This window comes from Sceloporus occidentalis, unplaced genomic scaffold, assembly GCF_023333645.1.
Source record: "Sceloporus occidentalis isolate IW3139 unplaced genomic scaffold, rSceOcc1.0.p SCAF_117, whole genome shotgun sequence".
NCBI lineage: Eukaryota > Metazoa > Chordata > Lepidosauria > Squamata > Phrynosomatidae > Sceloporus > Sceloporus occidentalis.
In genome coordinates this window covers 3,120,420-3,145,710 of record NW_028317097.1, presented here as the reverse complement: position 1 = coordinate 3,145,710, position 25,291 = coordinate 3,120,420, and the positions used below count along the sequence as shown (strand labels likewise).

At 37.3% G+C, this 25,291-nt stretch overlaps 1 protein-coding gene across 1 annotated transcript in view; it reads left to right on the top strand.

Annotated features, from left to right (window-relative positions):
- Window positions 1-8,197: 8,197 nt before the first annotated feature.
- LOC149282418 (glutamate receptor ionotropic, NMDA 2A-like) overlaps window positions 8,198-25,291 on the top strand; it is a 128,445-nt gene continuing 111,351 nt past the window's right edge. The window contains exon 1 of the mRNA XM_089498246.1: window positions 8,198-8,596. Coding sequence (XP_089354372.1) covers window positions 8,198-8,596 — 399 coding nt within the window. The remainder of the gene's footprint in view (window positions 8,597-25,291) is intronic.

The window sequence follows — 25,291 nt, the reverse complement described above, 5'->3', positions numbered from 1 at the left end:
GGTGGGCAGATCGCCCTCTTGGGTGATCAGGGGCCCCAGTTTGCTGCTGCTCAATGGCTCAGTTACAAGGGAGATCTTCCCAGCCATAGACTACATTCAAAGAGCAACCAGTCCTCTGTTGTGAGGGTGGGGGGCGGAGAGGGGATGACTGGGTCAGGCCTAGGGCAGTGCCAGAGGTAAATAAATCCCTGGTTGTATTCCTGTATACATTATTTAGTTAATCATTGTTAATATGTGTTTAACATTGTTTTATACTGGTTTACATTTAGCTTGACTTCTGGTGTTCATCGCATTACTCATGCAGCAGTAATGTGCCATCTTAGAATCAGATTCTGATAAAAATACAAAGGTAGGGAGGTAGGGAAAATTTTGTTTAGCTATTGTATGTCAAAAACTTTTAAGGGCAAAAGCCAGTGGTAGTTAGGGCTAGGGTATCTGAGGTTGCAAATGCATACATCCCCACTTGTTTCTTGTGTTATATTCATAGAGCAATGTAATTGGCATTTTAGAAAAACAAAACCTTAAAGGAGATGTTGGTTATGCTAAATAAACCTATGAAACGGTTGTTTATATATTAGAAACAAACATTATGTATGTAAAGAATCACTTCTGCCATCTTATCTTCCACAGGGTTCATATGATTATTCCTTCATGTTAAGCAGTGCTGGGAACTTGGCCTCCTAGTAAAACACTGTTCCCCCAGGGTTCCAGGTTAGTGTCTTCAGGTCTCCATGTGAGGGAGTAGAGTTTGTACCCCTCCAAAGTTTAAGCCCCGGCCCTATACCTGTCTAGCCCCACCCCATGTTACAGCCACAACCACTTCCCATCACCTAATAAGGAGCAGGAGAAGGGAAGTACAGGCAACCAGGTATTATATACATTAAGCCATTAGTCCCCTATTGTTAATTTGCTCATTTTTTAAATACAAATATGGGTTATTAATGTAACGACTGTCTTGTTAAAAAAACAAAACAAAAAAATCTCCATTGCTAAAAAGGCTCATATTTTCATTTAATCATTTGGGTGGAAACCAAGTATGGGATACATTGCTAAGTGGAAGTGAGGATTCCACCCTGTCAGCCAGGACTATTTGTATATGTATTTATTTTATTTTGTGTCATATCAGCGGCAGCCCCTAGAGGCCTCCTGTGTGTACACAGTACTCTGTAGGCTAACGAGCAGACCAGCTGCCTCTGCTTACCTGGGTGTAACCCCTCTCACTCTGGAGCACCCAGACCTAATCAATGCAACTAGCTGAGCCTTGTTGACTGGACTGAGCCTACCTATTTCATCCTGCTCTGTCCTTCAGTCAGGGCCTTTGCATTGAAGTGATGGGACCATGTTGCTCTGGCCCTGCTTTGTACCTGATCCTACCTTCAGCCCTGCCAGCTGTGTTCCTGTTCTCCAGCCCCAGCTATTGAGTGAACCTGCGCCTTGACCAGGGAATCCATACGTGGTGAATCCAGCCAGCAAAGCGGTAGTGCTGGTCCCCAGCGGTCGCTCTTTAAGGTGGCTTCGAGAAGTTCCTCCAGGTTAAGATATCCTATCCTTGATTAAAGGGTCAGGGGATTTCTGCTCCTCACTCCATCCCCTGTGTTCCTGCCCTGTGCCCTGTCCAGTGGGCTTCCTGCCCTGTGCCCTGTCCAGTGGGCTTCCTGCCCTGTGCCCTGTCCAGTGGGCTTCCTGCCTTGTGCCCTGTCCAGTGGGCTTCCTGCCTTGTGCCCTGTCCAGTGGGCTTCCTGCCTTGTGCCCTGTCCAGTGGGCTTCCTGCCTTGTGCCCTGTCCAGTTGGCTTCCTGCCTTGTGCCCCGTCCAGGGGTCTTTCTGCCATACATACGTTTTTCTTGCTAAGAGACTTTTTAACCTGTATTTGTTTGTCCTGCCATTTTATACAATACATACCATTACCTGGAATTCTGCCTGTGGTGTATTCCTTTGTGCCTGTCTGTCTTATCCTTCGTTTAACATGCATCGCTGTGTGCAGACAGAACCCCAAGTATCCCCTGCAATGAGGCTCCTACCCAACCTGATCACCCGGGCCCTGACAGTGGATCCAGAAGTCAAGCAGCTTTCTCACTTAATCTTGCAAGAAGACTCGCCAAGACTCACATTATGCATCGAAACTTTGTGTGTTAAAACAATGCAATGTTCACAACAAAAGAGAGGAAGCTCAATTGGTCAGTGCCCCCACCAGTCAATTCATCCTCCTTCATAAATGGAAAAAAACAAACTAAAACCAAGTAAAATCTGGTGAACTACAATTCCCATGGAGGTAGTAGTTCACTAAATTGGGCATATTGGAAGTGTAAATGGGGTGACATATGTGGTGTTAAACCAAATATAAAAATATCACCTACTTTAACAGATATTTAATAAGAGACAAAAACACAGTAACATACAATAAATGAGAGACAGCCCAAGACTAACCTGCAACCCAAAGGCCCACCATAACCCAGCACAACACAGATTGCCCCACCCATGCAGGAAGGTGGGCAGAGAGAATTGAGATTTTGCATTCAACAGGCATATTGTATTGCTTGGTGTGCCCTCATTAACATATCAAAAGACACATGTGATCAGAGCTGTAGCTAGCTTCTTTTGCGCCTGAGGCAAGAATGGAAAATTGTACCCTCCTGCTATTTTTTTACAGAGGTTGTTTTATTTACACTGCCCTTATACACTGCCTTTACAGACACCTGTCCATAAACACACATAAACGCTACCTTTACACACAGCTGCCCATTAACACGCATATATGCATACACTGCTCTTACACACGACTGCCCATAAACACACATATACACATACACTGCCCTTATACCCTGCCTTTAGACACACCTGCCCAAAAAGACACATACACACACACACACACCAGCTTACAAACATATAAATACATACACGGCCCTTACACACACTGCCCATACACACACCAGCATACAAACACACACATATATACACATATACTGCCCTTACACACAACTGCCCTTAGACACTGCCTTTACACACAGCTGCCCATTAACATGTATATACACATACACTGCTCTTACACACACTTGCCCATATACACTGCCTTTACACACATGTGCCCATAAACACACATATACACATACACTACCCTTACAAAAGCCTGGCCATACACACGTGTATACACATACACTGCCTTTACACACACATATACACACACACACACACACACAGCTTACAAACACACAAATACCTACACTGGTCTTACACATACACTGCCCATACACACACACACACACACTGCCCACACACACACACACACTGCTCATACACACACCAGCTTACAAACACACACATATACACAGCCCTTTCACCACTTTCTCCCTATCTATTACTTTTCTCATTTCTTTAGTGCTCCCTCATCACTATGCGCCAGCTGTTGATGCAGAGCACCAGGGTGATGTCATATCCCAGCACTCTACATCATTTGCCGGCGCTTGGTGATTAGGGAGAACGGAAGCTGAGGTCTGAATAGACAGACCTCGTGCTCCCTAATGTTGGGCCAGTTAGGGGGGGATTTTGATCTCCCCAAGTAGCCCTGCTCATCGGACACCTCCTCTCCAGACCAGCGCTGATGGTGCCTGGGTGCACATTGCACATGGGGGCGTCTGATGAGCAGGACAGGTTGGGGAGACGACCCAAGGGAGGTGGCCTTTCCGCTCAGCCCCTCCTCTATAGAATCGCTACTGTTTTGTGATGAATCACATTGCTGGCAGCAATATGATTCACCACGGGGCCCTGTTAAGCTGGTTAGGGAGATCCATGATCCTCCCAACCAGTCCACAAGCCTGCTGATCAGGCCTCCGGCCCTACATGTGATACAGGTAGAGTTCAACTGGCAAAAACATTGACAACAATACTTGTTAGGTCACCACAACATATTTATGGAAATGTGCTTTATAACTGTAGATGGTCTTTGTTTAGAATAATTGTGGCATTTAACTCCATTTCACATACATATCCCTATCATGTGACATGTTGTGTACTGTCAACCACATATGCTTCATATGCAGTATACATGGATGCAGAAACACGTATATTCGATAATAAGGGTGATTAAAGTAGATGGGACTTTTTCAGAAATCATTTTATTTTCATCACTTGCATTATTTTGTTTGGCATATATGGGGAAATAACTGGAAAATGCATTTTTTTAATAGTTTTTCCATTATGAGCCCATATGATAATGGATTGCCTTAAAGTGGCCATTATAAATAAACTAGTGTAACCTAAAAAAAAATTATTTAAGTTTGTTTAGATGAAGTGCAACCTGTTTAAAAGGTTGTCTTCTAAACACAACTATGATATTTGACCTGCCCACCCCAGGAGGAAATTGTATCTCCACCCCAGGCACTTAAATGGTTAAATAGATAATAATTTTATATAATATTTCCTCTTTGCCAGACTATATCATGAGTGCAAGGCAGAAAAATATATAACTACTACAACTAAAATACAGACCTAAAATCTAGAATATGCCAGAAGCAATAAGGATTCAGTCAGTATTTTTCTCCTCCCAGAATAAAGAAAGTGATGATGAAAATGACTGAAATGAAGGTTTCCTAAGCTACATTTTGGCAGGGTGCCTTGATGTATTCCCACATGATTGAAAGCAATGGTGACTCATTTGAAAGTAGTGTAGAAATATATTTTTAGCTATCTATCTGTATGATGTACCTATCTATTCATCTATCTGCTACCATGCATCTAGTTCCTTTTCACATTCACTCATTATTTAGATTCAAATGTTTATGTGCCACACTGCTATCCTATATTTTGGCTTAGAATACCCATGAAGTTTTGAATACACATAACGTTGCCACCTCCTTCATAATGAGGAGCAGGAACCCAGCACTATTCTCACAGACTGTTTACCACATTGATTTTATATAACCTATATTTTTCCTTTGAGTATTTTTTATGATTATACAGATCAATAATACATCTGGCTGGACTACAACAGGAAACGTTGTTTAATCATCTTAGAGTCAGGGCATTCACTCTTAGGTATGAAGCACCTAGACTTACCTCATCCAAAACAGAAAGAATCGCAGAATTCAAGTTCTGGAGTAAGGAATATTTCAGCACAAGGGACAGCGACATGAATGCTGCTCTAAAAGATCCCTACACATTGCATATACACACATTTTGTAAATAAACCCATGTTTTTCTAAACATATCTATACATGTTGTGCACAATATAATAAAAAACACACAAGACAGGACATACATCATCTCAACATTGTTTGTCAGTTGCAAATTCAATAGAAAAACACCAAAGTGTTTCTTTTGCCAAATGCACCTGCTGTTTCTCTATTTGCCCAGCAGCCAATGGTGAGAACTTCTGCAGAATACAGAGAAGATCTGTCTGCCAGGATTGTACTATACATGGATCCCAGAACTTGACTGCAGCCTGTTCTTTGTGTAGAATATCTGTGTTCTTTGCAATACGAGTGGGCTAGAGCAGACTGTAATTCTCTCTCTTACCTTAAGGATGTGTTAGCTGACTGCAGCCTTCAGTTTCCAAAAAAGCTATGAGGAATACAGAGACTGGGCATGCTGTCCTACAATTCTGCTGCAGAACAAAAAAAAATGGTATAACCTACTAAAATAGGAGGAAGACTATGAATGCAGATCTCAATGGATAAATGCATTTACTCTTCACACAGCTAATACAAACTTTGTAATGAAACAGGTTGGAATACTAAATGATGCTGCATTATCTGCGATGTGAAGAAGTAACTGGGGAAAAAACGAGACATAAACAGGGATTTTCTACTGCATTGCTTGGAATGGATTTACTGAATTGACTCTATGGTATTTGAGCCTGAGGCTATGATACATGGATGAAGAATGCAGTAAGTATTTACATATCTGTTCACTGTTAATATATGTTCATCGTATTCTTCCTGATTTATTCATTGATTGGAGTAACATATTTATAAGATATGATGAGCATATCAGCTGTCATATCACAACATGAGAAGAGATATCATTTCAGTATTAGTAGATTATTAGAATGCTAAATCATTTAATGAACATTTTGATTCTATTTTATCATTCAGTTGGTTTGTCATAATGAAGTGATTAAGACGGGCACGGAGGCTGCCGTGTGTCATAAATGTGGAACTCATAAAACTTAATGACAAGGGCAATGCAGTGTTTTATTTTGTCTTTTAAATTTCTGCCTTGTCAAATTTACTGTGAGAGTGGGGAGTTTATTAATAATACATCCATTTACATTTGTCTTTTATAAATGTGTCATAGGACCAACATATTAGAGTGTGCGTGATGAAATATCACAATGTCTACTTCTTAGGATATTTTAGGCATTTATGATACTTCAACTAGAATAGTGCTTGCTTCTGCAGCTGTTGGTGTCCGTTTTCGGGTTTCTCTTACTATTTAACGGTTAGTGATCATTTTGCATTCTAGGGAGCAGTTTTACAACAGTATTGTAAACTCTACATTTGAGTTCTGATAGAGATTGTCTGCACACCAACATAGTACACTTATTCTACATGACCTGCACACATGCCTGGACTAAATGCCACTTCCCATTGCATTTAGCATTCTAAAAAATAATCATACATGAAAGCTTTTGGTTATTTTTGTTTAACCCTTAGAATGGCTGAGGCCCATTAGTTACAATGTAGCACTGACAAGTGTGCCACTTTTTTCTTTTGAAACTTCAGATGTATTCATAAATCAAAGCAGATGTAAGCATAACTTAAATGTATTTTGCCTAGGCAGCTATTGTGCATAGACCAATTGAGATTACTGGTTTTGTTGGCAGCTATGTGGAAATCAAACTGCAGCATAGACAATATTATTGGAGGAAAGGGTGGAAGAGCATCCCATCAAAAGGTGCTGAAACCCACAAGATGCCAAACTTTCCAGCACGTCAATTATTAACCTCTCAATCTGAAGGCTTTGGTATGTATTACTGTAGTGAAGCATTTGGCCAGCAGGGGGCGGTGGTGTGTTTTTCAGTATGTGAATGGAGATCTAAATATATCAAAAACATACTGTAGGTAATAGTAGGAGCTTCCCTGTTTTGTTTTATTTTTTTTTCATCACAATAAAAACATACATACAATCTGTCTTCATATCATGGGTATAAGAAAATCTAGTTTAAATGCAAAACTTACATTGAAAATAAAGTGATCAAAATACAGTCGCGACTCATCTATAAGGTAAAAATAGCACCAAGCCAGCTGCATCACACATTATTCATGATCTGTTAAATTGGATCATTTCTTCATCACTTCGTATGTAAAGTTCATATTTATTGGGGGTGTTCACTGTATAGGTTAGATCGCCACTAAAGGTAGACAGTGGGGAAAAATATTCTGCAGCGTTTTCGAGCTGGAGAATAAATGCTGATTGGGCAGAAATAGAAAAGCTGTTTATAGGAATGCACTCTGGCAATGAATGGAGTATCCAAGGAAAATACTGCAGGGGTATCCCCCGAAGAGCTAATCTGCAGAGAGTAGGAGACATCAAGTGATGCCTTGGATACCTATAGGGAGAAAATAGAATACACGAGAAAGGAAATAGGCAACTAAATGAGTCACATAAAAAAATCAATGCATCTAATTATGTGTCTGGATTGTGAACCTTTACAGCAAAATGTCAATACACAGAAATAGCCAAACACACACAATACTATGGGCTCTCAAGTAATACAAGCTGATCCAAGTAATACTTTTGTATGTATGCATTTATCTATTTATTTGCCGACTTGGATTTTCACATTCTCTAGGTATGCATGCTGTATCTTTTTGAGAAATCCATTTATTGTGCAGATCAGCCTGTGCCATCTCCTAGTGTTTGCGCAATATTGCAGTGTTGACATGGGAGCAATTATAATGTGAAAAGTCAGCATGGAATGTCTTTTATTCTACCTGCTCCGTGGATCTCCCAACACACAGTCACTGGGGATCTGCAGTTTAGGGAAAACATGAGACAAGCTGATACTAAGACAAAAGGGAGTGGAATAGTTAATTGATTGTGATGCAGTAATGCATAGCAAAGCTATAATCACTGCATCTAAAGAACTAGTTTGATCTTCTCCACACAAACATTCAGTCTTAATGGTAAATATAATAGAGATGATTTATGTCTAGGCTAACGCTTTCTTCTTCTATCAATAGGAAGTAATGCTGGAGAAGATGGAGAGATTTGGATCTGCTGTATTACTCTTCAATGCTCTGTTCAATATGATGGACATATCTTATGGAGCTGAGAAAACTTTCCCAGTTCTGAACATTGCAGTCATTTTGGGAAGGACTAGTTATATCAACGAGAGGGATGTACGAGCTCTATGGACAAGAAATATGTCTTCAGTCTTTGATGTCAACGTGGTGACCTTGCTAGTGAATCAGACTGATCCTAAGAGTATTATAAATAGTGTGTGTGACCTGATGTCAGGGACAAAGATTCATGGTGTTGTGTTTGGAGATGACACTGATCAAGAGGCAATAGCTCAAATGCTGGATTTTGTTTCATCTCAGACTTTCACCCCAATCCTTGGTATTCATGGTGGATCCTCAATGATTATGGCAGAAAAGGTAACTAATGAATTTTAATTCTTGATTTACTGACAATAATAATTTTCTTATTATTTTTATATGGATATATTGATATTTGTCCCTCATAAAGAAAGCTTTCCAAAAAATGCAAAACCATTTGCTCTTTAAAATGGTAATACATTTAATATAAGTAAGAATGTATGACTTATATAAACACTGGTAGGAACTGCAATAATACTATATATATATATATATATATATATATATATATATATATATTCCATACAACCTAATAATAATGTATAAGGTTTTAGTGTTTCTTTTTCTACCCATCTTTTTGACAAATGACATCACTAATTCAGATCTAATAAGAATTGTTTGCCAGTCCTACAACTCCCTGTATTCCTTGGGAAACAAAACAGTTCATCCTCCCAAAGCTGTAGATACTTCAAAAGGTAATATAGAAAAATATAATTTCTTTAAGACATGTTTGGTGAAAGCACTAGAACAGTTTCATATTAAATGAGAAAATGTTCAGACTCTTTGAAATGATGAACTGCCCCATATAAATGAAAGTCTGTCTAAATCATGTGCTGATATGATACCCATTACTCAGCTGTCAAAAATGGAACGTAAGCAATTTACCACAAGAGCCAACTATCTTGGTAAGTTTCATAGTACAGGTTGTTTTGTTACCTAAAGTAGGTTACATGCTTTTTGTTCACTTTATGCGCTATACCTTTGTATATGCTGTTCCTTATTCAGTTCAGAAGATGCAAACACCATGTTTATTGTTTGAGAGTGTGGTATGTATACTTTTATAGTGTTTATTACATAAGTCTCAATCATGTATATTTGTGAGGACTGTCCCAATTTTAGATATGATTCCTACCTTCAAAATGCAGCAAAAACCATGTATTTTTCATTGGCACTGGCAAACAAAAGGGATCCCTTTCAGTAAGGCCATATGCATTTTTTAATTCATTAATTTCATCCAAAATCCTAATATCACAGCATATGGCAAGGGTAAACAAAAGATAATGATGTGTTTTTTGCTAGACTAGTGCTTATTCATTTGTAAAGTAGGATTACATTAATTAGTGTGTATATATAAGTGGTTAATTAATTACAAACAATATAATTTGACATACAAATTATAAAATGACTTACCAGAAAATTGTGATGTATTGTAAAGTAAAATATCTCATAGTTAAGATGACTAAGATAACTGGAAATATCAGGCTGGTATGTAAACTTGGTTCATGCAATAATCCAGGCCATTAAACTAACTCTACAAAGACACACCAAAAGCCAATGAATTGATAAATATGCAAACAAGAACAACATCTATATTAATTAGGATAAACTAGGGGGAAAAAAAAACCTGGAGTAAAATATAAATGAAGAAGGAGTTGTCTCTTAAAAAGTACCTAGAATATTGTTTAGTACTGGAGACCACATTTGAAGAAAGTCTGGAGTGAGTAAATGAAACTCTGGAAAGACTAATTGATATCAGTATATCTTGGAGGATAGACTGGATAAAATACACACAAATGGGTAAAAGTAAAGGATGGAAATGTATTTCAAAAAGGCAGAAGGTCACAAACACAAATTAAAGAGCCAGAGGCTTAGATGTGGTATAAGAAAATATTTCTTCACCAAAAGCGTACAACAAGAAAATGTAAGCATGTATGATTAGGCTTAAGCCATATCCTATATTTTTAGATTTAAGGCACAATGGTTGTCCGTTTCTAATATTTAGTTGTTATTTTAATAAAACCCTAAAGCCTGTCCTTCTGGACACCAAAGTTTAATACCACTGTAACAAATAAAATTTCACTCTGTGGCTGCTGTCGTCACTATGGGGCACCTGGGTATGACGTTGTATCCTGGCGCTCTGTATCTTAACTATGCACAGCGCCTTTCAGTGCAGTCTATGGCGGCACAGCACAGACTCCGTATTGTAAATGGGCCAGTTGAGGACAGGAGAGACCTCCCCTTTAACCGGACGATTGAGGAGCAGCACACTCGGGGGCCTGAACACCCAAGAAGGTGGTCTAGCCTGCGGTTTTGCAGCAGGGGACTACCGCCCTCTGGAACGGCCATCCAAATCTTTGGCCAACCAGGGATATATCACTGGATAGAGCTCTTTAGTAGTATTTTTATAAGGACCCCTTCAAAATAATTAAATAGACAAACGATGGAAATATCCCACAGGCCAGTGCATTAACAAGCAATGGCTGCTTATTAGGGTTACTATATTTCCTTTCCACAGTTCTGGAACATTTTGTATTCACCAATCCACAAGTACAGCACAACTCAGCCTAGAATTGGAAAGCCCTAGTTCAAAGAGTTCACATGAATATTATTTACAAGCTGAATGAAACTTGTAACAGCTAACTAAGTATTGAAACCTAAACAGGAATCCATCCAATATAAGGCAGAATTAAATTAAATATTTAAATATGTTTTGGTCATAGAAGAAGATACCCCTGCTTCTTTCCTTCTACTGACACACATAGACAGATGCAAATGCATTAACATGGGTACACATATATATATATATATTAGGATGTGCTGAATAGCTCTGGGCAAGTGCCATGTTTGTCCCATTGTTAATTAAAGGTTTGTTGGGTTTATATACAAAATGCTGTGAGAATCTCTATTACTGCACTATTGTGTAAGTGACATTACAGTTAGGCAGGGAGAGAAACTTAAACATAGTTTGCGTACTTGATCCCTAACAAAAAGATTGTAATCTTAGTGAAAAAAAATAGGAATCAGAGAGATAACTGAGAAGAAATAAGGAAAATTGGAAGCATATCATTCTAAAATGCAATCTGCTGGCTCTAGTCCTAAATTTGAAAGCCCCAATAAATCCTCCACGCATAATTTACTAATTGCGTCTTCTTTCCTTATTGTGTGTTAAACATGATCTAGCCTTTGGAAATGAGAAAAAGACAAATTTCTCCTTGATTATAGGTCTTTAATGATTAGATAACTAAGACTGACATTTTTCTTATTTTTGAATTGACCTATCGGTTCAGTTGATAACATAGTAGTCTCTTATTATAATCATTCTATACATGTACTTTGTTATTAAGATGAATGCATTTATTTGTCACCTTACAATGCTGCGAGGTGCCACTGCCTGTTTTTTTTTGGAAAATAGACCCAGGTGCAATGATATTTTATAACAGCTATCCTAAGTCTAAGACAAGACCAAGGTTTGATTAAGACTTGAGTCTTTACATCAGGAAAAATGGGAAGACTTGTTTGGTTGAATGATTCTGCCAATAAATTCTATGTGTCTATGTTTCTAGCTGAATAATGCGTCACACATTTACAAGTCCTGTTAACCTTTGAATAGCCCACATTTTTTTACTTAAAGGTTTGGAAATATCTATATGGTTATAAACGGTGTGATAAAAAATATAATTTTATTTATTAATTTTAAAAAATCCAAAAGCTTTATGCCAGTAAAGGAAGGGTCTATTGTCATTTTTTAATGGATTAATGGGTTAATGGATATTGGAGTGTATTTTGCATGGACTCCAACACAACTTTCTGCATGTAAAAAAGTGCATGTGTTCTTTTTCCACTGGATTTATAAAATACTTAATTGTTATCTTCCTTCTCCCTCCACTTATTTCTGCTGGAACAAGGAAAGTACTTAAGTACACTTCCTGCATATGGGCTGTAGAGCTCTCATTGGAATCAATATTTATTTTGACGAGGGGTTAACTTTGTTTACCCATCTTCTCAGGCCTACCTGATCAGCAGAGAGAGAGATTTACAAAGAGGTGGTAACAGAGTTTCAACCTCTTTAAAATAAACAAATCATTGCCACCATCTTAAGAGAGGCCCCTTGTGAGATATCAAAGCTCTCCTCAAGCACCACAAACTCTCTGCTAGCCACCTTTTAAGAGAAAAAAATCACGAAAAGCTTGCACTCTTTGAAAGAAGAGACAAACAAGCTGTTTGTCTTTAAAAATTGTAGTTGGTCATTTATTTAGGCCTGTAGTCCCATACTAAAATAAGTCAATAATAAACAAAACAATAAGCAAACAAGCCAGTTGAACTCACCAACACCACAGTTTAACTTGTTTCGCACCAAAAGGTGCCTTGTCAATGATGATTAAAGAGGTCCCCCAAATAAAATAACACGCAATATATTCACTAGTGGGCTTCCCACAGCCATTCATTAAACAAGAAAAACATGACTGGAAAGTGGAAGTCCATACATATCAAATTGGGCAACTGTATTTATATAAAAAAAATAATAGATGATCTCCTTTTCGTGTGGGAAGGTGATGTATTGCTTGTTAAAGAATGTATTCATTATGTAAATCATAATACCTTAGACTTTGAACTTACTTATGATTCACATTCTGATACAATCTCTTTTTTGGACCTTGTGTTGACTGTTGCTGATTGTAAGGTAACTACTAGACTTGCGCATTCGGATTCGTATGAATTACAAATTTACTGAAGTTTGGTAAATTTGGTGAACCGTACCAAGCCAGAAAAGCTTAGAATTTTGGTCCAATGTACATGGGCCCATTTTTATCCAGATTCATTCACACTCTCACACTCTCATACCACCTCCTTCTCAGGTGATATTTCCTGCCACCTGTTCACGATATGTTTTAGTAGTTATTAGACATGTACATGCGGTTTGGCCAAAAATTTGGCACCCACATTCACTTACTATTTTACATGTTGTCATCCATGTAATACCATTAGAGGAATGCATGTAGGGCAGTTTGCCCAGTTGAGGAGGAATTGTAGTGAAGATCAAGCACATGATTTGGTTGAGAGGTTAAAATCGAGAGATTATAAATATAATGATATCATGAGAGTTTATAGATTAGCTAGTGAGAAGTCGAAGGAAGATATATTATTTAATCATACATTGTCTTCTTCTAATTTTGCACGTGATGGTACTATTGTTTTTTTCACTTCTTATAGTAGTATGTGGGTCGCTCAACACATATGCTTAAAGAAAGAATTAGGGAACATCTTATTAGTATAGAACTACAGACATCCTCCTCCCTTGGTAAACATTTTGTGTAATAATGAGGACAAGTTATTACAATATATGCTTACTCAACTTAATCAACATGAGATGTACTGGATGTTTAATTCCCAATATGATGTGTCGTGCTTCCTTGATTTTGATAAATAGAAGGTACATATATACATATATTCATTCATGCAGTTTATACATGTATGAACATTTGCATAATAGTTGTTGTGAGCATTTTATTATAATTGTTGCTATTATGTATATCTTTATTATTTTTTCTAAATATACAGTTGCCAAATTTGATATGTATAGACTTCCATTCTCTAGTCATGTTTTTCTGATTTAATGATTGGCTGTGGGAATATCTTGCATGTTTTAATTGTTTTATTTGGGGGACCTCTTTAATTATCTACCACAACGAGAAAGCTAGCTTTTTGTGCAAAGCACATTAAACGTGTTTCTTCAGCTGTGGTGTCGGTGGGTTCGACCGGCCGGTATGCTTATTGTTCTGTTTGCATGTATTTTACTATGGGACTATGGCCCTAAATAAATGCATGCTCTATCTACAAGCATGCTTATTATTTAATATTTTGTCTTATTATGCTCATTTTTCTGTATATGAACCAAATACATATGTTTAGGGGGCATTGTTCCTTTTTGGCCAAATTATGTTGTCTATGATGTTTCAAAATGCATATCAATGCAGTGGTATATTTTTATTTATTTTGATCATATATTATTTGAAAAGAAAAATCAGAATGAACTTGGTGGCCTTTGTTTCTACATCAAATATACTACCTTTTAAAGAACTGTTCTCCTTTTAACTTGACTGCCATGCTTACATAGTCTGGAAGTGTATTAGGATATATTTAATACCGTAGTATTAGTATAGAGCCTTATAGCACCAGTGAGTAGTGAAGCACTTTAATACGCATTTTTCCCAAACGGAAAACAAACAAATATTGTAAGGTAGGAGATGCAGCCCTGCAGCTGCAACTGTTCTCTTCCTCCATAGCTGAACAATTCAAGTAGGCAATCAGTGGCAAGAAAGTGCATAGGCATTAAAGTGATAAAGTAATAAATATTCAGCCAGGCTCATACCAACTTTTCTGGCTTAAAAAAATGAAAATTACTATTGTATCTTTATTTATTAAGTATATTCTATTTTTATAAATATTTTTATATTAAATAATTATATATGTAATGTTAAACAAAATGTTTTGGTGCATGGCAGAAAAATAATACTATAGTCGATAGCGAACTGAAAACACTTATGAAAATTATAATGCTGAGTACAAAGGCACTGATTGTTTAAAATCGTATTTATATTGCATTTCCACATTTTCATATAATAAACTACATTTTCTTTTAGCAATCTATCTTAAAAACTCCATAATAATAAATATTGTAGATATACTGCATAGAGATATTTTACTATTGTATTTGTTGACTACTTCTTTTAATCTTTCAGATTGAGAGGTAGGGATGCTACAATGCCAATTTCCCTGTAAAAGTGTTAAATGTTCTGCTTTGCTACTGGAAATAACACCATGTTTATGCTTCCACTTTATTATTGTCTGAATTGTCAATAATGCATTGCAAGAACAAAACACACAAACCTATCCAGGTGGCTGCTTACCACAAAAGAACATATTTTAGCAGGAATAAAGAGACATTTGTGTTTTGTAATATTATTAGCGATTTAAGTTTGTTAGTAAAAGATGATGTCTGCCAAGATTTTAATCCTAAAAACTGTTGTGGCGAAACTGGATTTTTTTTTCTGACACCAATATAACTAGCACAGATTAAGAAGGAAACAAATGTGATCACAATGCTTGTGTTTAGCTATAATGTTCTTCTTTCTCATTTACTGAACCCACACAAGTTATTTTTTTTCAGACAAGAAAGGCTTTCTTTAGATGCCATTATTTTTATTGTGTCATATAATCTACTATAAAAAGTATAACATATGGTGAACAATTGAGAAAAAGGGACTTTTACTTGAAAAATATTTGACTCATCTATAAAAGCTAATGAAAAAAATTGCTAAATAGATTCTACTATTTGTCCTGGGTTTAGAAATACCCAATGTCTTTATGTTTTTGGCCTTTTTTTGCAAGTTATAGGACAATAAGTACAAGTGGTATTTTGGTATTTAAAAACATTTTTTTTTCAAATCTGGTCATTCTGCACCACGTGCACTCCAGGGTGCTAGTGTTGTAACTCTTTCCATGTCCTAATTCTACCATGAGTCTTCAGGTATGAATTTACAGCTCCTTGTATATGTTACTGCCAAACAACACCCATGTGTTAAGCAACATCTCCTGAGAACAGTGTTACCACCCATGCATAGGTTTGTCAGGTTGTTTGGGGGGTAACAGGTCACATTTGGGGCATGCGCAATTTAGTTTTCCATCTTGGAATTTTGACATGTTGAAAATTCTGCCCCCCCCACATATTGTAGTTTTTTATGAATTTATCGCTCCTGTTATATGTCACTGTCAAACAATATGTGTTAAGTAACATCTCCTGAGTACAGTGATACCCTCCATGCATTGGTTTATTGGTTTGTTTGGGGGCTAAAAGGCCACATTTGGAATGTGTGCATTGTCAAATTGGAATTTTGACATGTGGTCATCTTGCCCTCATGTATTATTTGGGATATCTTTGAAGCTGGCCAATTCAATCTAACCCATCAAACCATATATGTTTGAAAACTAGACATTCTTGGGTATTTCAAATACTGGTATTTTGACAATGGCTGGTGGTAAAATTAGAGCATGGAAAGGGCTAAAACCGTAAAATCATAAATTTTTTAAAACACCCCATGGGCATTTAACAGTAACTCTTTCCGTGCAAAAATCTTTGTTAAGCTGATTTTAGAGCTTGCTCATAAAAATAAACTGGCACTCAATTTGCTTGCAATCTCCATTCCAGTTCATCCCAAAGATGTTCAATGGGTTTACTGTGCAAATTAATAGAGATGAATTAATTCAGGCAACATTATTTGCACCTGGATTGAAAACTGGCTTAAAGGTAGAGTTGTTAATGGAAAATTCTCCACCTGGACAAAAGCGGTCAGTAGAGTTTCTCTGGGTTCTGTCCTAGGCCCACTGTTATTTAATGTTATTTTTTATGATCTTGCAGTGGGTATTAAAAACCTGTGTCAGTCTTTGTAGATGACACACAATTAGGTATGGTAATAAAGTCTGAACTAGATGTAACTTCCCTGCCAGGAGGTTTGGTCAAATTGGACGACTGGGTGACCAAGAGGCAGATGACATTTAATGTTGACAAATGTAAATATATGTATTTTGGCAAAATAAATAAATGTGTAAATTATATGATAAATGGGTGTTGTGTTAGGGAATTAATTGAATGAAAAGAACGCATTGTAATTAACAAACTTAGCAATAGTGCTCAATGTCAGTCAGCTGCCGAAAGTAGCAAGCATTTATCTCTACCTATTTGGTATATATGACTGCAAAAAGTGCTCGTAGTAGATCCAGTCTTATCTGACAACACAAACTTGCATCTACAACTGATCAGCTTTATGTTGGTATCTGTAAATACAGTATGTATCTCAGAAGATATACCTAGTTTTCTAAAACAATTAAATGGTATTGAATTTTTTTTTTTAAATTACTTATTGAAAAATGTTTTTCAAATACTACCAACACCTTTTTTTAATTTCCCATCAAGCCATCTCAAACAAATGTGGCTTATCATTGCTGTAAGCAGAGCCATGTTATTACAGAAATGTAAATTGCTTATTTCTTCAACATATACCATTTACACACTTCTTATGACACATAATATCATACTGCATTAGTGTAATTGATGCTTAAGAAACTGGATTATGTTAATAAAATGTTAAGATTTAGATCTCCATCTTTATCTGATATATTAAGCATTTTTCTTCTTAGATGTAAGTCTTATATATCCAGATAGCTGGAAAATAGAAGAAGACAAATCCTTTCTATGTTGTCACATTATATTATGGAGATAGCATTTTTCACTATATGAGTTTGTGTGTCATAAACTCTTTTATAATCTATTTTGTATACTTCTATTAAGGAACCAATTCTTTAGTTAATACCTAGAATCCAGCTATAGGTTTTTTTGTACCCTGTAACAGAACAAAATATTTTTTTAATCCTACACCACTGCAAGCACAAAATAATCAGAAACAATGAAAGTCACAGGAGGTGAGTGCTGACGATCCTTTTACCAGGAGCAGATTAACAATGGGTTAAATGGGCCAACTGCCCCTGGGTAAAGGGCCCCCACTAGCTGGGTCAGGTGTCCCAATACTGGTCCATATATTGTGTGTATACATACATATGTATGTGTAGTACATGTGTAGTACATGTATAGATTTAGATATAGATATTTATTATAATATTAATTTTGGAGGGGGCCCTTTTTAACAGTGTTTCCCCAGAGCCCCACCTGAGCTTCATCTCTTCGTGCCTTAACCCAACAATAACAACAAACATGATTTTTGGTGATCACATGGGGGAGGCCCAGCAATACTGGGACAACAACCACTTATTTGGCCACCTGGCCCACTCAACACATTCCTTTGATATCGTACCCCATAGCTTCTCCTACCTCGTGTTAAGACCATTTGGGTAGCTGATATAAACCTTTAGAGTGTGGCTGCATGCGTCGAAGGTGTAAGTAGCTGCTGTAAATGTGTAGCATTCAGCCACACACTCGTCATTACTGGCTGCTGACTTTAGGGCCAATTTTCAGTTCCACTCGGGTTCAGACTGGCTACAGTCATTCATTGTTGTTATGGTGACTGGATTAGCTGAGAGTAGTTATCTGTACATACTGTGTATGGCTTTTGAAAAGGGTATTTTATTGCTGTTTTATGGTTAATCATACCAGTGGTATACCATTTTAGAGACGTTTTATGTCTAAAGCAGGTACTTTACCCCTTATGGACAGTAGTTGTCTTATATCTTTTTACTTTTAAATAGACAATAAAGTTGCAGGTTGTATCTGTATAATAAAGTAAACCTTCATTCCTCTAAACAGTAGATGGGGTGAAGTGGGGTACAGTTGGGTATACCCCCAGCAGGCTTCTTTTATTATCCCCTTCCCACAACACACTTTGACAGGAGGTCCTGGGGATCGCCAATTCATTTATCTTTATTTAATGATTTTTTTCAAGCTGCGGCAATTGATTAACTAGATTTTGTGAGCCTCAGGTGAGGAAACGCAACTTCAGTCGAGTCTGGTGCCTCGAGTCAATTCTTAGGCCCAAATTTTAATCTAGGTCCGAATTATTTTCGTTAACAGTTTCACATAAAAATGTATCGGGTACGAAGGTAAGCTCCTTTCGATAATGGGACAGATTCTGCCAAGGATCAGCATATGGTGCTTGGCACTCAGCCCTGCAGCCTGTCTTACACTGTGAAGCAGTTTACAGCTTCGAGGGTCTCCCTGTGCAGGAAGAGATACAAGCATAATCTGTTTAACTTTTTGTCATGTTCCTTACTGTATTTTGTGTTAGCAAATCATATGCATTCATTTGTCCATTGACTGTAAGTTTCATCTGTGTATCCTAAAACCCTTTTAAATTGTATCTGTCCACACAGGCACAGGCAGGTTTGGGAACTTAAGACACATACCTTCCAATACTTATTTCCTAAAGAATGCCGTCTGTCTGTCCAGGTGGGCAGAGCGGGTCCATAAAGCACAACAGGATCCTCATGATCTGATATCATTATATGGTTTGGTTATGGTTTTTAAATTCAGCAGAATTTTGAGGAAAACAGATCAATGTCAATGGAGATTTTTACTCTATATTGGCACAAAAGCGCTAACATTTGAGCAGGGATGCACTGTAGGATAGGGTATTAAGTAGCTGTCTGTTCTCAGTAAGTTAAATACAATATTCTTTTGTATGTTCTCTGTTTTTTCCCCATAAATTTGAATGAATTTTACAACTTCTAGCATTTTGACTAGATTAGGATTTTTGGAATCTTTCTAGTCTCTAGATATTGTTACAGTTGATCCTAATAGCATATATTGCAATAATTTGTGTTTGCAGGTATCTCTCTGGGAAGGATTTGACAGATTTGTAATAAACTAGTTGGGTTCAATTTTATAGGTAATAGAGCTATGGATATTTTAAATATTTATTTATTAAGGGATTAAATTACTATTTCTAAATGACACAATATCAATGCTAGTGTGATTTCTTAAATTACAGCTTTTAGTTTTGGTCCCAATTTTATTTATGCAATTAATGTTTTATATACAATCATTATTACTTTTTTTTTTTGCAATGAACATTTGTACTTGTCCTTTTCCTATCCAGACAGGAATTAGATACGGCTATCCACTTACAGAAAAACGTTATGCTCTTGCAATTAAACCACTATTGCTTACAGTAAGGGACTACTTAAAGATTTAATCTATACCACTCGCAGAATTCAATAAGAGATCTACATGTGCTCTGGTAAAATATTAATGAGAAGGCTTCCAATGTAAACATAAACTGGCATAAATGTTATACCCTTTGAAGAGAAATTTAAAAGACTTCTCCAAAGGATCTCCATGGAAATGTATTGTGGAATAGATGGAATAGATCAAGTTTAGGGTTTTTGACTGCAGAAGAATTGGGAAAAGGTTTCTTAAAAACTAAAAAGAAATTTTCACAATTATCTCGTAGAAGAATAGTCTTGCTAATTAATTATTCAGCTGCTTCGTTGTTATGGTACAAGCTGATAGCTCTATACCTGTCATTCTTAGTGGTACAAAACAGAAGAAATATTGTATTTGGGGGGGGGGGAGTATAGTATTGTCTTATATAATGTGTTCTTTTCTTATCAACATATGAGAGTAGTCAAAATCCGGTACATTTGGAGAGTAAAATCACAGACTTTGTTCTCTGAAGAAATTGAGAACTTATGACAGCTAGGCTTTGCAATAATTGGTAAAATTGTTGGGTCGTGATAAGACCATAAGTTTTACAACTGATTTAGAAGAACTAGTTTCACCATGGATTTTGGATGAACTCTTATTATTGAAATCCGTTTATAAGCACTAGGCATCCAAGTATCAACTATTTCTACCCATATAAAAGAGCGAAGATACAAACATTAAATGCTTAATCTGTTTTAACTAAGCGTGATTTACAGGCCTTCATTTTGTTGCTGTGTTCAAAATTTTCTGATCTCAAGTTCCAAGGAATGATCCCCATGTTCCCTATATATAAGTTTTGATGAATACATTACCAGAAAATAGTCTAGGTTGGCCTTGGAAAATTCATATAATGTTACAAAATCCCCTTTATACACTATTTTTAATGTAAATATATCCACCTTCTCCACTCTTCATTGAATCTGGTAGAATTAGTGTGAGCACATCACACTCTGCTGTTGTCTGCTACTTTTACAGTTTAAAATTAAACAAGGAGGTGATGACCAAAGTTCAAGTTTCTAGCACCTGGCGGTTTGAAGACCAGGCAATATCGCTTTATAGGGACCTCTCTGCCATTACTTTCAGAAATTGAAGCGCTCTACAATTTCTGAGCTAAAACTGAGCACCGGTTGAGTGTTCCCCTAGTTCACCGGTTGAGTGTTCCCCTAGTTCAGTAAGATGAACAACAACATGAGATAACATGCCATGATTTATTCAAAAAAATAAAGCCAAAATGGAGAAGCCATGTGTGAAAAACACCCTATGATTCAATAGCTTGTAGAACTACCTTTAGCGGCAATAACTTGAAGTAATCATTTTCTGTATGACTTTATCAGTCTCATTGTGGAGGAATTTTCTCCCACTCTTCTTGATAAAGTTGTTTCAGTTCATTGAGGTTTGCCGGCACAGCTTTCTTAAGGTCTCGCCACAGCATTTCAATTGGATTGAGGTCTAGATTTTCAGAGACATTGTAACACCTTGATTCTTTTCTTTTTCAGTCATTCTGTTGTACATTTGCTGGTGTGCTTAGGCTCAATGTCCTGTTGCGTGACCCAATTTGGGTCAAGCTTTAGCTGTTGACTAGATGGCCTCATTGTCGACTCACTTTGGTTGACAGTTGGTGTGAGGCGTTTGTGCTGTTATGCTGTGTATTATGGCCCAACATCTCCACTTTGTCTCGTCTGTCCAAAGACATTATTGCAGAGGTCTTGTGGTTTGTTCAGATGCAACTTTGGAAACCTAAGCAGTGCTGCCATGTTGTTTTAAGAGAGAAAAGGCTTTCTCCTGGCAACCCTTCCAAACAAACCATTCTTGTTCAGTCTTTTTCTAATTGTACTGTCATGAACTTTAACATTAAACATGCTACCTGAGGCCTGTAGAGTCTGAGATGTAACTCTTTTTTTTTTTTGCAATTTCTCCGAGCATTGCACGATCTGACCTTGTGGTGAATTTGCTGGCACATCCACTCATGGGAAGATTGGCAACTGTCTTGAATGTTTTCCCACTTTTGAATCATTGTTTTGCACTGTAGAACAATGGACTTTAAATTGTTTGGAAATGGCCTTATAAATCTTCCCATGTTAATGGAAAGCAACAATTGCTTCTCTAAGACCATTGCTGATGTCTTTCCTAATTTTTAGACCTGCTAAGGAACAGATGGTTTTTTATTATGTCCTGATATGTAAAAACATAGAATTTAAAGAGGGTGTACTTTCTTTTTCACACAACTGTACTAGTCTGAGACCACCATTGTCACGAACGCACTCTACTCCAAGCGTGCGCGTGACTTGGTTCTGGTGGTAAAAGGGTTAAAATTCACTATCTGTCTGCCCTAGACCGGAAATAGTGATAATATCCACCCTTAATACCACCCGCAATTAACTATAATGATATAACAAATATCAAAATAACGCTGCCACCACCATGACAATTTAGAAATGGGGTGTCTTGGTACCCCAAGTGAATCCGACTAAAAAAAACCCCACAGTATATTTTAACACAATAATTACGTGATTTCCAATTACCGATAAAATGGTCTAATCAGGTAACGTGAGTCTTTACCAGACAAAGGCAGAACTTAACAAAGGAATATTTATTATGAACAAAAAAATCACAGTGCATACAAAAAAGATGATAAACAGATTATTTACACCAACAGATAAAAATAAAAAGGAGAAAATTACAGAAAACCTAACTACTCACTTGAATGGTAAAGTAACAGTTTTTCTGTCCGTAGGGCTCCAGCAAGGAAAGATGGCGACTTACTCAAAATTAGATCTTGGCTCCTAGTAAGCACACTGACCAATCTTCTCTCATTAACTTTATACTCTTTCCCAGTTCATCTCGCGTTTACAAGCCGGCCCAGAGGTGGTATAAGCGGAGGGAATGTGTACCATAAGTGACCTCCCCCTTGTGTGGTGAAAACATATCAGTCCAAATAACTTATTTTCATTTTACCGTCCCTCTTGTGCTTGCCATCGCCATAATTCATGCATTCATGAATTTCCTGTAAATTGTGAAGTCCATAGATATGTCACACTTGCTACTTATGACTGAACATCATAGACTTCACAATTCCTTCCAAACCGGTTATGTTGCGCCGCCATGTTTGTACTCTTTTTGTAGGGTGCACTTTCCCCGTTCTAGGTATGCACACAAGGAGGTATGATAATGAATATATGAGTTATTATTGATATGTGTTGTATATGACCTGGATATGAGATGGTTTTCCTGACTGCTAGTGGTCACTTAGCATATCAAAGAATCCAGTATCTATGAGGGGATACAGGCATATGGTCGTCTACATTTGAACCTAGACAAAGCGTCAGCTTCACTGTAGGATTTCACACCTTGTAGAAGGCCCTGGTTGGAGTCCGAGCTTCAAAGGACAAATTTATCTTACAAGACCTTTTGGCACCACATGCCTGTACAATCAAATTAACCCCTCTCATACTGAAATTGGCCATTCCATCTCTACCAGGTAGCAAGTCCATGAATGCACTCCACAAGTTGGTGTGACAACCGTCACCTGTAGGCATACATCACCATTCCTCCATTTAGGAGGTCTATGATTTCCTAACCGTATGGACTTCATGAGGGATATCAATTTTGTTGCTCATTACTCAAAAAAACAGTGCTGGCTCCAACTAATAGCATTGCTGTGTGATGTATCTTAATAAGTATTATGTCTCAGTAATCCTGCAAATCCTTTCCCTACTAGAGATGTTAAATTAAAAGCGTGTCTGTTTCCAAGTTGTTATATCAATCCCAGTTTCATGGTACCATGTTTAAAGAGAGATAATCCTTGAAGATTTTAAATAACTGAAAACTTTTTGGAGGGGAGAACTTTACTGTCTTTGAAAAAAAGCTCTGGATGACTTGCTATTACGACATATAGAAACACATTTTTTCTTGTTTTACTCTACAAATTAAATTGTCCTTTAGCAACTTCATAATCCAGCTTCCTTTAGATTAAATGACCTAGTTTTTATCTCTGTGTGATATAATTCTCCCAAATGCTCCTTAAAGCATAACCCAGTAATTCTACTAGGGCCAGACTGACCAAGGGGTATATGGAGCAATTGCTCTAGTGCCCCAAAGTGGTAGTGGGCTCTGAGCCATTCATTCTGTTGTAGACTTACTCGATTTGTAGTAGCCTGAGCTACTCCACGGATGTCATAACCTGTTCCACCTGTTAGTTCTTGATTAATGTGAGGGGCTGTCAGACACTAGCAGAGTGGAGCCGGCCCTACAGAAGGTGGGTATATTAACGTATTAATCCTGTGCAGAGCCATTTCCTCTCTCCTAGTGCCATCTGTACCCAGACAGGAAGAGTGGGGGGGGCTTTAGGTCACTTAGTGTGCTCTGATTGGCTGTTCATCCTTCTTCCCTAGCTTCAGCCCCAGTGTTATGTGGTATGTGTAGTATTATGCAGTGTCCCAAATTATAATTTTTGCTAAGTATCTTGAAGCTTTGATCTTCCCTGACAAATCTACTGTGCTGTGAAATCGATCTTTTGCAGCATAGATCTCAGTCATAGCTCTTATACCTTGTGATGTAGTGAAGCAGAGCACTGCATTGTTATGACACATATCAAACATATCATATTCAATTCACCTTCACTACATTGTGCCTCTGGCCTCTCATGTACCCCCCAACCTGGTCACCTATAGCATGGCTCCCAACAAAGGTGTCTTGGTTTGGGATATAACATAGAGCAAAGGATTCTATAAGAAGTGGGAGAAAAGCCAAGAGCAGGAAGTCAACGGAAGCTGTCTGCAGGAGAGAATGCAGCAATATGTCGTGTGCACTGCTGCTGCCACACAAAAGATGTAGAAGAGTGAAGGAATCAGAGGAGTGTCAGTAACTTAGATAAGCGTAATGGTGGAAATAGAGATGACAACGATTCCAGTGGTGGGTAGAGTCAGGGAGAGCAATATATGTGTGCTGTGTGTTATACTATATATCTATCTATATATATATATCTCTCTCTCTCTCTCTCTCTCTCTCTCTCTCTATATATATATATATACTGTATATATATATATATATATATATATATCATCTAGAATGTGTATAATAATAAATTTAAAAGACTGTCAGAGAACAGAGTATAATATATGGCAAATTCACACTATCGATTTTATTAACTCTAGACTGTGTAGAGTGACTTTATATTTATATATATTTATGGCCCACCAGCCGACCCTGCAACCTAAATGTGCCGAGTTATTTTAATTTCCTTTCTGTGTAATAATGTTTGTATT